This window comes from Tachysurus vachellii, chromosome 25, assembly GCF_030014155.1.
Source record: "Tachysurus vachellii isolate PV-2020 chromosome 25, HZAU_Pvac_v1, whole genome shotgun sequence".
Taxonomy (NCBI): domain Eukaryota; kingdom Metazoa; phylum Chordata; class Actinopteri; order Siluriformes; family Bagridae; genus Tachysurus; species Tachysurus vachellii.
The window spans coordinates 2,246,059-2,260,000 of NC_083484.1; the positions used below are offsets into that span (position 1 = coordinate 2,246,059).

Here is a 13,942-nt window from a genome sequence, read left to right on the forward strand (position 1 = left end):
GGACACATGGTTGTGATGGTCAGGGGTGCACAAACTTTTGGCCTATAGTGTATATACATGCATAAATACATACTGTATCTCTACTTACATTTTTCTACTCATTATATATATATCTATATCTTATATCCATATATATATACATTATTTCATGAAGCAGAGATTTGAATCAGACATAATGATGATGTTATTTGAACTTTTCAATAAAGTTTGTTTGTCTTGAATGAACTGCACATGCGCATTACGCTTTATATTGAGCAGGCTTTTTTTCCCTCTGAGTGTGTGTCGCTTTCCTGCTGTTTGTAGGAATAAAATTAGTCATTTTAAAGTTAAATAAAATCCATAAATATCTTTATATACAGGAGGCAGCAGTCGGATATCTAGAACATGCCAAAAAATAAAGGTAAAATGTTTTTTTTTATGTCTGTGTGGTTCACAAAAACAACTGGATTTGGGGCACGAGCAAGTTTAGCATGTAGGCTAACGGTGTTAGCATGGCTGTGTTAGCATCTTGTGTTAGCATCTCGTGTTAGCATCTTAACGGTTTATATTAATAACAAATATTTAATCCGCCTCTAAAAATAAAAGAAGCAGATTTGTGAAGATGAATGTAATTTTACTTGATGTTACTGATATTATTTATATTATTTAGTGCAGTTTGTTTATTTTTTCCTGTCAGTAAAAGTCGTGAATAAATAAATAAATAATAAATAAATAAATAAATAAATAAATAAGCAAGCTGCGTAGTTGTTGACATGATGAACGATTTCCTTCACGCAGAAAAATAAATCCTTATCTAATTAATCTGGATCAGTTTGTATATGTTTATCTGTTTTAACGAAAGGTTTAATAACTGGATATCTAACACATGCTGAACAAATCGTGTGTTAACATGTTAGAGGTGACAGTGTTGGGGAAAAGAAGGAACCAGACTCGAAATGAACAGAAGTCCTGATCTACAGGAAGTCAGGAACTAAAGGAGATATAAAGCTTTATGCACTTAATGAATGAATGAATGAATGAATACTTTAGACTTTTCTTTTCTCTAACACTCTGTGTGGATCGTGTCGTGTTATTGCTCAAAGTTCTATCAATTCCTGACTCTTTAGTCTCCAGAGACGCGCCGACATGAGAAAGAGGAACCAAACTCAACCTGGAGCTGTTCCAGTGTAGAGGAGTAAAGAAGAGTGTATACGGGGTGTTCAGTGTGAGGAGTAAAGACGAGTGTATACAGGATGTTCAGTGTGAGGAGTAAAGACGAGTGTATACAGGACGTTCAGTGTGAGGAGTAAAGACGAGTGTATACGGGGTGTTCAGTGTGAGGAGTAAAGACAAGTGTATACAGGGTGTTCAGTGTGAGGAGTAAAGACGAGTGTATACAGGATGTTCAGTGTGAGGAGTAAAGACAAGTGTATACGGGGTGTTCAGTGTGAGGAGTAAAGACGAGTGTATACGGGGTGTTCAGTGTGAGGAGTAAAGACGAGTGTATACAGGGTGTTCAGTGTGAGGAGTAAAGACGAGTGTATACAGGGTGTTCAGTGTGAGGAGTAAAGACGAGTGTATACAGGGTGTTCAGTGTGAGGAGTAAAGACGAGTGTATACAGGGTGTTCAGTGTGAGGAGTAAAGACGAGTGTATACAGGGTGTTCAGTGTGAGGAGTAAAGACGAGTGTATACGGGGTGTTCAGTGTGAGGAGTAAAGACGAGTGTATACGGGACGTTCAGTGTGAGGAGTAAAGACGAGTGTATACGGGGTGTTCAGTGTGAGGAGTAAAGACGAGTGTATACGGGGTGTTCAGTGTGAGGAGTAAAGACGAGTGTATACGGGGTGTTCAGTGTGAGGAGTAAAGACGAGTGTATACAGGGTGTTCAGTGTGAGGAGTAAAGACGAGTGTATACGGGGTGTTCAGTGTGAGGAGTACAGACGAGTGTATACGGGGTGTTCAGTGTGAGGAGTAAAGACGAGTGTATACAGGACGTTCAGTGTGAGGAGTAAAGACGAGTGTATACAGGGTGTTCAGTGTGAGGAGTAAAGACGAGTGTATACAGGGTGTTCAGTGTGAGGAGTAAAGACGAGTGTATACAGGGTGTTCAGTGTGAGGAGTAAAGACGAGTGTATACGGGGTGTTCAGTGTGAGGAGTAAAGACGAGTGTATACAGGACGTTCAGTGTGAGGAGTAAAGACGAGTGTATACAGGACGTTCAGTGTGAGGAGTAAAGACGAGTGTATACAGGGTGTTCAGTGTGAGGAGTACAGACGAGTGTATACAGGGTGTTCAGTGTGAGGAGATTGTGAGTGTGTAAGAAGGTGTAAACAGGGCAGTGTTTATGATCACAGCAGCAGCAGATCTTTAGGTACAAACCTATAGAATTCATGTCAGAGGAACAACTGAGAGTTTAGAGACACAAACATCACTAATCGACTCCTCACACACACACACACACACACACACACACAATACTCAGTGTGACAAAGAGGGAAAGTGTTTATTCACTTACAAAATAAACAGGTATTTTGCATGTGAAGCAAATTCCGTATTCTCTTGAGAAGGTGTGTGTAAAAGTGCAGCGAGTGAGATTTGCACGCCAGGCAGGTTTTTGCTATTGACTTATGTTTTTGCTCTTCTGGTCTTTAGGTAAAGGAGGAAAGAACAGGCGACGTGGTAAGAACGAGAACGAGTCCGAGAAGAGGGAGCTGGTGTTTAAAGAGGATGGGCAAGGTAACGTACATTTATCTCCACCCTGAAACCCAGCATGTGTGTTTAGATTGAGGAATATTTCTGATGCCAGTTACGGGAACAGAATAAAGCTTTATGCTGCATCACTATGCTTAGGTAGAGATGGAGGATGAGCGTAATACTCGTACTCAATGTGGAACTTTTTTCCTTTAAATCATTGAAGGCTGATGTGGTGTGAAAAAAAAAAAAACCTCCATCATGTTTTTAAACCACTTGAATGGTTTTCAGAGTACGCTCAAGTGATAAAGATGCTGGGAAACGGCAGGTTGGAGGCCATGTGCTTCGATGGTGTCAAGCGGCTTTGTCACATCCGAGGAAAACTCCGGAAAAAGGTTTCACATACACACACACGCTAACACTCTTTTTTCTCTCTCTCTCTCTCTCTCTCTCTCTCTCTCTCTCTCTCTCTCTCTCTCTACCTTTCTCTCTCTCTCTCTCTCTCACACACACACAGCTGACTCGGCACCATCTCATCACACTGAACAGGTTAGAGTTCGGCTCAGCTGATCTTTCCGACCACGCCGGATTAAACTAAAAGATGGGTTTTTGTATCTCAGTGAAGCTGCAGTGTTCATGTTGAACGTGATCGCATGTTTTGGCACCATCGATTAAATCCATATAATCGACAGTCGTAAACACGCGCATTTGTTTTACCCACCGTCACTGAATATGTAAGAATTTAAATGTTAATAAAATGATCTTTGTGTCTTAATTTAAACAGTCGGTAGCTTGAACTTTCAGTGCTGTGGTGTGTGTTTATCAAACCCCCTTTACCTGAAAACATCTCAAACCATCTTTCTTCTCCCACTTTTTTTTTTTTTTCCAGGTTTGGATCAACACGTCGGATATTATACTCATCGGCCTGAGGGATTATCAGGTGAGTTTCCAGCTCAGGTGTGCTACATGCTCATTATACCTGGGGATGTTACATTATAGTCGGAGTTGAACGATGTTCCTCAGTACTCGTGTCCAGACGGTCTCGTCTTGGTAAATTTCCCATAATCCTCCATTTTATTATGATTTCCACAACCAGCTTGAGCCACGATTACACTAGTGTTAATTTCGTCACCTGTTTTTAATTTAGTCTTAGTCTTGTGCCAAATGTCCTTGTTAGTTTTAGTCATATTTAGTCATTCACATATCTTTTTTTTGTTAGTCAAGTTTCAGTCGACTAAAAGTCTCGTCATTTTAGTCTAGTTTTAGTCAAAAGAAAACTCAAGGTATCTTAGTTAAGTTTTAGTCAAAAAATTGTAGTCTTTTTTTTTTTTTTTTTTTTTAAAATAACACATTATTACTGAGATTATTACTGATAAACATTTCAGTAAAAAAAAAAAGTGTGTCTCATATGTTTCACTCGAACTTGACCACACATCACATTTTTTACTTTATTGGTACTGCTTTTAATCGTAATGCAAAGACCGGTCATCGGGACATAAGCTGTCATGTACAATAAAAGAGCCTGTGCAGGGACAGGAAATATAATTTAACACAAAAAGCCTAGACCAGGGGTGGACTTGCTCTCAGGAGCGGCGTGTGGACGAATTCTTGCTACACACACTAAACAAGAGACAATTGTAGACGAAAATGAAGAGAGATTTTATCTTAGTTTTTATTTTATACAAAACATTTCAGTCTCGTTTTTTTTCGTCAACAATAATGCGTGTTAATTTAGTCTTAGTCAGCGTTTTTGGACAGTGGTGCAGTCTTGTCATCGTCTCGTCTTAGTCATGAAAAAAAAGGTTGTTGACGAACGTATTTCGTCTCGTCTGACGAAATTAACACTAGATACACAAACATTCTTATCACAGTTACGTTAGAACGTAGTCATGGCTTGAAGCGTGACGTCTGTTCAGTGCATTTTTACAACCTAGTAGTAATATCAGTGTTTTATTTAAAACTCTCTCAATCCAAAGCTTGTGGGTTTTCTGATTATTAGGCCATACAGTACGTGTATAAACGTAATCAAAGGCACCGTCGCTGATTCAGTGTTTGTGTTTGTTTCAGGACACGAAGGCAGATGTTATTTTGAAGTACAACGCTGATGAGGCTCGGAGTCTGAAAGCGTACGGAGAGCTTCCAGAGCACGGTATCTGTCTTCCTGGAATTCACTTCATCTCACAGAAATGCTGATTCAAAGCTTCATTAATTTTTTTTTTTGTTTGTTTTTTCCCCTTTAGCTAAAATCAACGAGACGGACACGTTCGGACCCGGAGACGACGACGAGATTCAGTTCGACGATATCGGAGACGATGACGAGGACATCGACGATGTAAGTGCGAATGCAGATTAGTTTCCTTAAGAATAAAGTGCTGCTGTATTATATTACTATTATTGTGTATGGAATCTGACTTGTATTGTATCGCTGTAGATCTAATGTGGAGCTGCTGCTAAGGAGGAAGCGGACTTCGGTCCGCCGGCGGCGACGGGAAGCCTGGCGTCTCGAACCCCGCGGCTCGGATTTAGGGCTTTCATCACTAACTATACGACTGCATCACTATTTACAATACATTGTTAGTTTTTAATGTATTTATAATAATTTCACCCCAAGTGGAATTTAGTTGAAGAATCTTTGGATTCGCAATAAAAACGAACAATTTTATGTTTTTGTCTTGCAGTCTGTAATTCTTGTAGCGTCTAAACGATAAAGAGAAATGTTTGTGAGAGGAGTAGCTGCCTTTAATTTGTTTGTTTGTTTGTTTGCTTGTTTGTTTGTGTTAAACAGGCTGTTGGAAACATGGAGTCTGTCTTTGGGAACATATTCCTTTTGATTTTTTTTTTTTTTTTATTTGTGAATGTTTTTGATACAGGAAGTCAATTTTTTTTTTTTTTTACATATAAAATACAGAGGTGCTGCATTAAAATGCATTTCTGATGGAATCCGTTGGCACTGGAGATGCACCGATGCTTTTCTCTTCTCGGCCGATGCTGCTTTCACACGCCGATTCTGAACTAACGTGTCAAATCTACACGTGTCTCGCTACTCCTGAGCACCTCAAATTCGAGCGCTTCCTTCCGATCAAACGATATAACCGTGACGTATCTATCGGTGCACGTCTGGTTCACATCGGAGTCAATTTTCTTATTCTGAAGTGAAGCTCAAATGGTTTCTGTCTAATTAACGGGGATAAAATAAAAACCGGGAAAAGCTCAGAATATTTTTATATCAAAGAAACACAACTGAAATGTTATCAGGTTTTTTTCATGAATTTTGTCCTTCGTAAAAAAAGCAGATTGTGTTCATTTGTGATTTGCGTTACGTCGCTAAGCGTAACGGGAAAGTCGGGGTTTCCTTCTCTGCTGCTTTTGATCCAAAATGAATGATTTTTGAAATAAAAAGATGATACTATGTGAAATTAATTTTTCCTTGTTTCTCTTTTCTCTTCAAACGTTCATTCATTCGTTCACTTCGGTGAATCACGAGTCTGCAAACTTTTTTATCCTGCTTAATATCTAACTATAATCTCTCAAGGAACCTGAACTGCTCTTAATGGATCTACTGAACCACTGAAGAGAGCCTTTTGTCCTAAGATACACTCTCTAAGGCTCTCTTCAGTGGTTCAGTAGATCCATAGTGGGTTAGTGTGTGTTAGTGTGTTATAAAGGCGAGTTATTTTCTTTTTCATGGTTTATTTAATAAAGGCTTTTGGAGCCCTTTGTAAAAGGAACACGTTCCGTTTCAGGGTTCTCCGTGACATCTAAAGAACTTAATGGTTAAACTGATATTATTCTCAGTGTGAGTCCTAATGAGCCAGAATCAGTATTTTATTGATTGTTCGAGACTAAACATGTTCATACTAGACAATAGATTCACACGCCTGAACACCACCTCGTCTACGCAATCAGCCAGTCGTGTGGCTTACGATGGTGCAGATTCGGTGCGTGTTCACATCACACGTCAGAATCGAGAGAAGCGTCATCTCAGTGACAGACAGGTTGTTCTTCTGTCTTGTTGAGTCTGTTCCCAATGTCACACTGGTTTCCTTCTTCTTGGATGACAGAAGTGGAACCTGATGTAGTTTGATGTGTGATGTAGATCCAACCACACGACCCCAAAGTCTTACGTGCTGATTGACGCTTTTCAGCTCGTCGTGGTTATAAAGAGTGATTGATTATTTTATAAAGAGTGATTATTTTATAAAGAGTGATTATTTTATAAAGAGTGATTTTTTTTATAATATATAATTATTTTACATCACTTCATGTTTCACTTGCAGCATCTGGATTATTAGCATTTTCTTCCTTCTTTTTAATCTCTCTCTCTCTCTCTCTCTCTTTCTCTCTCTTTCTCTCTCTCTCTGTCGCTTTATCTCTTTCTCTCGCGCTCTCTCCTCTCTTTCCTTCTCTGTCTCTCTCTCACGCTCTCTTTCTTTCGCTCTCTCTTCCTCTCTCGCTCTCTTTCTCTCTCTGTCGCTCTCCTCTCTCTCTTCCTCTCTCTTTCTCTCTCTCTGTCGCTCTCTCACCGCTCTCCTTCTCTCTCTCTCGCTCTCTTTCTCTCGCTCTCTCGCTCTCTCTGTCTCTCTCTGTCGCTCTCTCTCCTCTCTCCTTCTCTCTCTCTCTCTCTCTCTCTCTCTCTCTCTCTCTCTCTCTCTCTCTCTCTGTCGCTCTCTCTCCTCTCTCCTTCTCTCTCTCTCTCTCTTTGTCTCACTCTCTCTCTGTCTCTCTCTTCCTCTCTCTCTCTTCCTCTCTCTCTCTCTCTTCCTCTCTCTCTGTCGCTCTCTCTCTCTTCCTCTCTCTCTCGCTCTCTGTCTCTCTCTCTCTATTAATACAAACACACCAAGTCTGTATAAAACAGTCGTTTGCTTCGAATAGCTTTAGATGAAGCTGATGAAGCTTCGTTGCTCCTGTGGGAGCTGTTGCCATGGTTACCATATGTCGAGCCAGGTCCGCCGACGATGACGTAACGCCACACACACACACACGCACACACACACACACAGAGACACACACGGGGCGCGCGCGCATTCCTTATTGGCTGCTCTGCAAAACCGATGCATTAAAAAATTCTAATAATAATAATAATAACAAAAAAAAACGGATTTGTTCATCGTTCTATTGTTTTTATTTCGCACTGCATGTAAATCATGTTCATTTCATGCAGAATCGAGTGTGTGTGTTGATTCTAGTGAAGGGTTGATGCATTTTCAGCGTTATTTTTGAATAATAATAATAAGAAGAAGAAGAAGAAGAAGAAGAAGAGGAAGGAGTGGAGATGGCTGCAGTTGTGGAGAAGTCAGGTAAGAGTTTAATATCTTTATGTGTGAATGGGACTGAATTCCTTTACTGAATGTTCCCTGATCTCTGCTTGGGAAGAGGTTTTTCTCTACATAAGAGCGTGATCCAGAAATGCAACTGAAATGTAACTGAAATGCTGCAAAATCTGCACAGTTTGTTCATTGCACTATGAATGTGCCACAATAACAGGTGACAGGAATTATGCACCTTTCCAGGTGTAACACTGATGTGCTACAGATGGAGAAAGGGCTGCTATTAATCTGCCATTAAACACCAATGTTTATTACCAATCACCCAACACATTCACATAGAAGTTAATGACCTAAAAATAGGAAGAAAATCATGTCCTGTTGATTTGTCTTCATTTCAAGATGGAAGAATTGCTTCTTCTCGTTATGGTGAACGAAGCATCCGAGTCTCACAATATGGAGAAATGAGAAAATGATTTTTGCATTCATTCGCATAACAATAGAGTAAAGCAATTAACACGAGCAAGACGCTGCATTCCAGCGAGCATGCAGATGCATAACTGAATATGTGCAAAAAGGGTGTGTTCCTTCTGTTCATCATCATCATCATGCACGTTGCTGTCACACACCTAACAACCATAATCTTTTTACAGATATGACTAAAGAGCGAGCGAGATTAGCCCGGGAGAGAAGAGAGGAGAGAGAGAGGACTCAGGGTAGGTTGACTAAAAACCCTACATGACATCAGGACACATTTCTGAGACAACATCCTGTCCCTGTGTTTCACATCCTGATATGAGCCGTTATCCAGGAAGTGCTTCTCGTAGTGCTTTGGGCTGCTTCACCATAGCTAAGCTAAACAATGTGACAGAATTCATTTAACACCAAATACAATCCAAGAGCAAACGGAAGAAAGTAAAATACAGTGTTTTTAAAAAGAATTCATAAGGCAAAGACAGCTTTTCAGACAGATGATACCTAGAAGATTTTTTCTTTAAAACCATTATATCATAATAAAGGCATGCAAACTGAAGTCAATTTAACTAATTATATATTTAACGAGTGATGGTGAGGGGGTGAATACTTACACAATCACAACCATTAGTTTTGTTTTTTTGGATAATTTTTTAAATAATTTTTTTTAGATTTGCTGTTTTGATTCCACTCTCACACACATCAGTATTCTGGGTTATTTTGTGTATATTTACAACATATGCAAATCATATTAAATCCATTTCAGCTTCAGATTGTAGGATTAAAAATGAGGAAAATTTGAACTGTTACTGAAATAAATACCTTGTATTCTTAAGTACTTACATAAATGTAGTGAAATAGTGATGTTTAATCACTGAAGCGTGTTTACGCTAATTAAGTTAGCTAGTTAGCTATTTAGCTAAGGCGACAGTCATCAGGAAAATATCATGCTAACTCCAAACCCCTGCCAAAACTAGCATTTTTTTCTGCTTTTTCCAACCAAATATTAGCAATAATAAAAGCTAGCTAATTTAATAAGCCAATTTAAGTCAGTTTGATTATCTAGCAAACTTAACAAGCTAAATTAGTAATTTTGACTAGCTAACTAAACACTAGTGGAAACTAGCTTAAATGAGCAATCTTCACTTAACTGTGAATTTTACATCTTAAAATGTTTGTTATGGGGGGCACGGTGGCTTAGTGGTTAGCACGTTCGCCTCACACCTCCAGGGTTGGGGGTTCGATTCCCGCCTCCACCTTGTGTGTGTGGAGTTTGCATGTTCTCCCCGTGCCTCGGGGGTTTCCTCCGGGTACTCCGGTTTCCTCTCCCAGTCCAAAGACATGCATAGTAGGTTGATTGGCATCTCTGGAAAATGAGTGTGTGATTGCATGAGTGAATGAGAGTGTGTGTGTGTGTGCCCTGCGATGGGTTGGCACTCCGTCCAGGGTGTATCCTGCCTTGATGCCCGATGACGCCTGAGATAGGCACATGCTCCCTGTGACCCGAGGTAGTTCGGATAAGCGGTAGAAAATGAATGAGAATGAATGTATAAATGTTTGTTATTTTTACATGAGAGAAAATGGATATCATCTTGAAATCATACTAAGAAGAAAGAAAGAAAGAAAGAAAGAAAGAAAGAAAGAAAGAAAGAAAGAAAGAAAGAAAGAAAGAAAGAAAGAAAGAAAACTTGTGAGAAACTGGTGTTGGACATTTTTAACAAGGATTTTGATGCTCAAGATGAACGTGAGGAGTAAAAAGTTTAAGAGTACATGTTTTTTCTCCTTTGGGAACTGTATCTAAGAATTCAAGTATTTATTTTCATGTTTAAATCTTCCAAACCGAAGCTCAGTTAGAGCAGTTGATGTATAATTATTGTTATAAGTGTTTCCAGCCCTGCTGAGTTCTGCTCCTGACTCGATAAACCACAGCTCTGAGGGATCGTTCAGCAGCCGTATCTGAGCTAACAGAGTATTGGAACATCACTATGAGTGTGAAGGAATGCAGAGATGGTCTGCTCTATTTACCCCGTTTCACTGTGTCTGCAGCAAGCAGGGAGAATGAGCTGAGGGAGAAGGAGCAACGCTCCCGTAAACAGTACGAACGTTCGCTGGAGGAGCGAGGGAGGCGTCTGGAGGAGCAGCGGCAGCGAGAGGAGCATCGTCGAGCTGCTGTGGAGCAGAAGAGGAGGAAGCGTGTTGAGGAGGAGAAGGTCAGTACCTTGCATGTTCTCTCATCACTATTCTTCACTGTATTTTCTGTTCTTCATCACTCTGCCTCATCCTTATCCCCGCTTTAAAGCTTGAGCTCATGCTAACGATGCTCCTGAGTGACACCTTCCTGTTCTGTTAATGCTGATATGTAAAAACTACAGAGCTGAGCTTGCAAATCATAAATGTATCCATAGGATCTTTGAAATAATATAAGTACAGGTCCTGAAACATGTTTAAATGTTACAGACTGCACCTTTAAATGCTAGCAAAATACAATTAGCATCTAGCATCAAGAACACAATTAAAATCTCTTGGTGCATTTGTCACAAAATGAACTCTTAAGTAAAGGTAGAAAACTAGCAACCTCTTTTTCAGATTAGGGCAGAGCTAATTTCAGGGTCAGAAATATTTTAAGCCTAAAATGAAGAAAAACAGAGAATTACTGCACTGTAATGTTCAAGATATCAAGATAAAAATAAAAACAGTTCTCATTAGAGAAAATACAGCAAATTACATTTTCTACAAAACATATTTGAAGGTATATAATTAATTAGGATCTAAAACGTTTTTTAAAGAGTACAGACCACACCTTTAAAGAGTATAATGATCGTAATCTATGCTACCCGAAAAAAACATCATACCAAAGTGCTCCTGTTTTTATTCATTCCAATATTTTTTATTTTTTTCTGATTCTTTCAGGGTCATCCTGTTTGTGATACCGGTTTAATTTGTTGTAAAGTTTGTGCTCATCGTTTGCTAATTTTTGCTAGTCATTTAGCTATCTAGCTAGTCCTAGCAAAGCCGTCAGTCCACAGGATATGGTATGCTAACTCCATCCCCCTATTTATATTTGCTTTACTCAGGAATTAATGTTCAATAATCTATATATTTGCAAAAATAAAACCTAACAACTTAACTAATTTAAGAAGATAATTTAAAGAGATATGATTATGTAGCAACAATTCTTAACTAGCTAGCTAATATAACTAGCTTAATTGAGCAAACTTTACTTGATATTACAATTTAAATAAAACTTCTTTAGGTGTTTTTTTTGTTGTTTAAACTGAGAGCTATTTGTTGTTCTGTTTGTATGAGGATGTTTAAAGATAGGAGCAGAGCTTAAGGTGGATTTCAGTGTATTTATCGATTGAAATGGAAAGCATTGCCATGTTGCGACCATCCCCCATGCTAATGCTTGGTCACTCCGGCGCAATGTGATGACATCACCGTTATAATAAATCAGTTAGATTTATGATTTAGTGCAACGTGGGAAGGTAACAAAGACGTTAGTGTGTGATAAAGGCTCTGGCCTCACGCTGTGTGTCTTTAACCGATGCGTATGAAAGTGTCCGTCCCTGCTGTCGGATTGAGGTTGGATTGATGAGTGCTAGCTCCAGGTCTGGTTTTTAATGCTGTGTTTGTAAATTCTTTCTGTAGATGACTCTGTTCTTTACCGCTGCTTTCCCCACATTGATTCCGTTTTCTCTGCAGTGGCATCAGAATAAATCCCTAGCTTGGACCTGCGCTGCTTTTAATACACACACGACGAACAAGATACAGAAAAAAAAATGTGACTATTATTTACGGTCTTCTTTCCTCTTCTGTACTTCATCTGACTCACTGGATGGTGATGATGAGAAATTCTGATTAGAGAAGCGATATGTAGGTCACGTAGGGCTTTCAGTCGTGGGCCGTATAACAGCGACATCAAATAAAAACACAAACTAACGTTATTTATATATTCGACTGACTGTTTCTTTATAATTATCTCTTACAGATTAACACCGAACAAACGATCGTTTTCATTTAATATTTAGTTTTATAATAAATAAAACATTTCTGATCAATTAAAAAAACCTTTTATTTATTATTAGAAATTATTTGGCACACTGTAAAACAAATTTAAATTTAAACTCGAAATGCAATAATAAAATTGCAATCCGTAAAAAAAATCTAATATATTCTTTTGCATTATACTTTAAGCTTAATGTAATGAAATAGTAATAAAATACTAATAGAATAATAGAAGAAAAGCATTTATAGGAAATCATATGCTATAGAAAGCATTTATTTTTCCCCCTTTTTTATTTTGGTTTTCTTGAAAATGCTTCGCACTGTTGGTTTTTATGTCATTTATCTTTGAACAAATTGTTTTATCAATGTATAGAATGTGTTGTGTGTATACAGTATAATGAATTAATACATTTATATATTGTTGGAATTTGTGCCACTGGGGCACTTAGAGTTAATTTTAGAGAGGAAATGCAGCCACTGAGTAAATGGAAAACAAGAAGAAGAAGGATGTGAGAGAGAGAGAGAGAGAGAGAGAGAGAGAGAGAGAGAGATTTCCCGATAACACTGATGTGACCTGTGCCATTACCATAGCTACACAGTGCGTGTGTGTGCATGCTTGCATGTGTGTGTGTGTGTGTGTGTGTGTGTGTGTGTGTGTGCGTGTGCATGTGAGCAGCCGGGTGCTATTGGGGGGATGAAGGGAGGGTTTTGGGCGGGCCGTCCTCAGCTCTGTGCTGTTTTAGAAGCACTCCATCACCTGAGAGAGAGAGAGAGAGAGAGAGCGAGAGCGAGAGAGAGAGAGAGAGAGAGAGAGAGAGAGACACACTCACAGGGCAAGGCCCTTCCTTGTTATTATCCAGCAGTCAGTGAGGAGGAGAGGTTGTGCATCTGTGTGTGTGTGTGTGTCTGTGCGTGTGTACGCGCGTGTGTGTGTGTGTGTGTGTGTGAGCGCGAGGGTGGGAGGCGGTCGGCATGGAGTATCAGCTGGCCTCGTCTCCGTCCTCACGGCGCCGCAGTGACAGCTCAGTCAGAGAGAATCTGGTCTTCCCTGTTTTGGAACGCAACGAGCAGGAGCACCTGGAGACGCTGATGCGGCGTTCAGACGACCGCGGCCTGCCGTCGGAGCAGAGACACAAACGCTGGACGTGGGGTGGCCCGCCACGAGCCTGCGAGGGTGAGTCCGAGATATATATCCCCGGGGGAGGTGGAGGAGGATGAGAGCATGTAACTCAGGGTGTGTAGGCTGCAATGCAGGGGTGGATTTTTGGTTTTTAAAGCTTTTCAGGGCCGGTGTAGGTGTTACCTAACAAACTGCAGCAGCTCGCTGTTAGAAGTGATGTAATTTGGTAGAAAAAGCTGGTGTTGGTGTGTGTCATTGATATCTCAAAAGGAACTCAAGGTTAGATTCAGATTCAGATGCTGAATAAACTCTGGTGTCTCACTTAAAATGTCCTTTTTGTCCTAAATGTCACAGCTGAGATACCTATGAGATCTATTTCTCTCTCATTGCACCATTTATATGATCTCA

General features: G+C 39.7%; 2 protein-coding genes across 4 annotated transcripts in view; both read left to right on the top strand.

Moving 5' to 3' along the window:
* Nucleotides 1-240: 240 nt before the first annotated feature.
* eif1axb (eukaryotic translation initiation factor 1A X-linked b) lies at nucleotides 241-5,333 on the top strand. Its single transcript, XM_060862368.1, has 7 exons — nucleotides 241-400; nucleotides 2,633-2,716; nucleotides 2,963-3,066; nucleotides 3,561-3,611; nucleotides 4,739-4,820; nucleotides 4,912-5,003; nucleotides 5,103-5,333. Exons 1-7 carry the CDS (start codon nucleotides 385-387, stop codon nucleotides 5,106-5,108), a joined length of 435 nt encoding a protein of 144 aa, XP_060718351.1. The 5' UTR covers nucleotides 241-384; the 3' UTR covers nucleotides 5,109-5,333.
* A 2,182-nt stretch (nucleotides 5,334-7,515) lies between these two features.
* Nucleotides 7,516-13,942, top strand: part of map7d2b (MAP7 domain containing 2b) — a 19,354-nt gene continuing 12,927 nt past the window's right edge. The window contains exons 1-4 of one of the 3 annotated variants that reach the window (XM_060862207.1): nucleotides 7,516-7,968; nucleotides 8,589-8,651; nucleotides 10,456-10,619; nucleotides 13,486-13,588. In XM_060862207.1, the coding sequence (XP_060718190.1) occupies nucleotides 7,944-7,968; nucleotides 8,589-8,651; nucleotides 10,456-10,619; nucleotides 13,486-13,588 (355 nt within the window). In that variant the 5' untranslated portion in view covers nucleotides 7,516-7,943. Of the gene's footprint in view, nucleotides 7,969-8,588; nucleotides 8,652-10,455; nucleotides 10,620-13,140; nucleotides 13,589-13,942 lie in introns of those variants that run through there. The other 2 variants (XM_060862208.1, XM_060862209.1) reach the window with 2 other exon arrangements.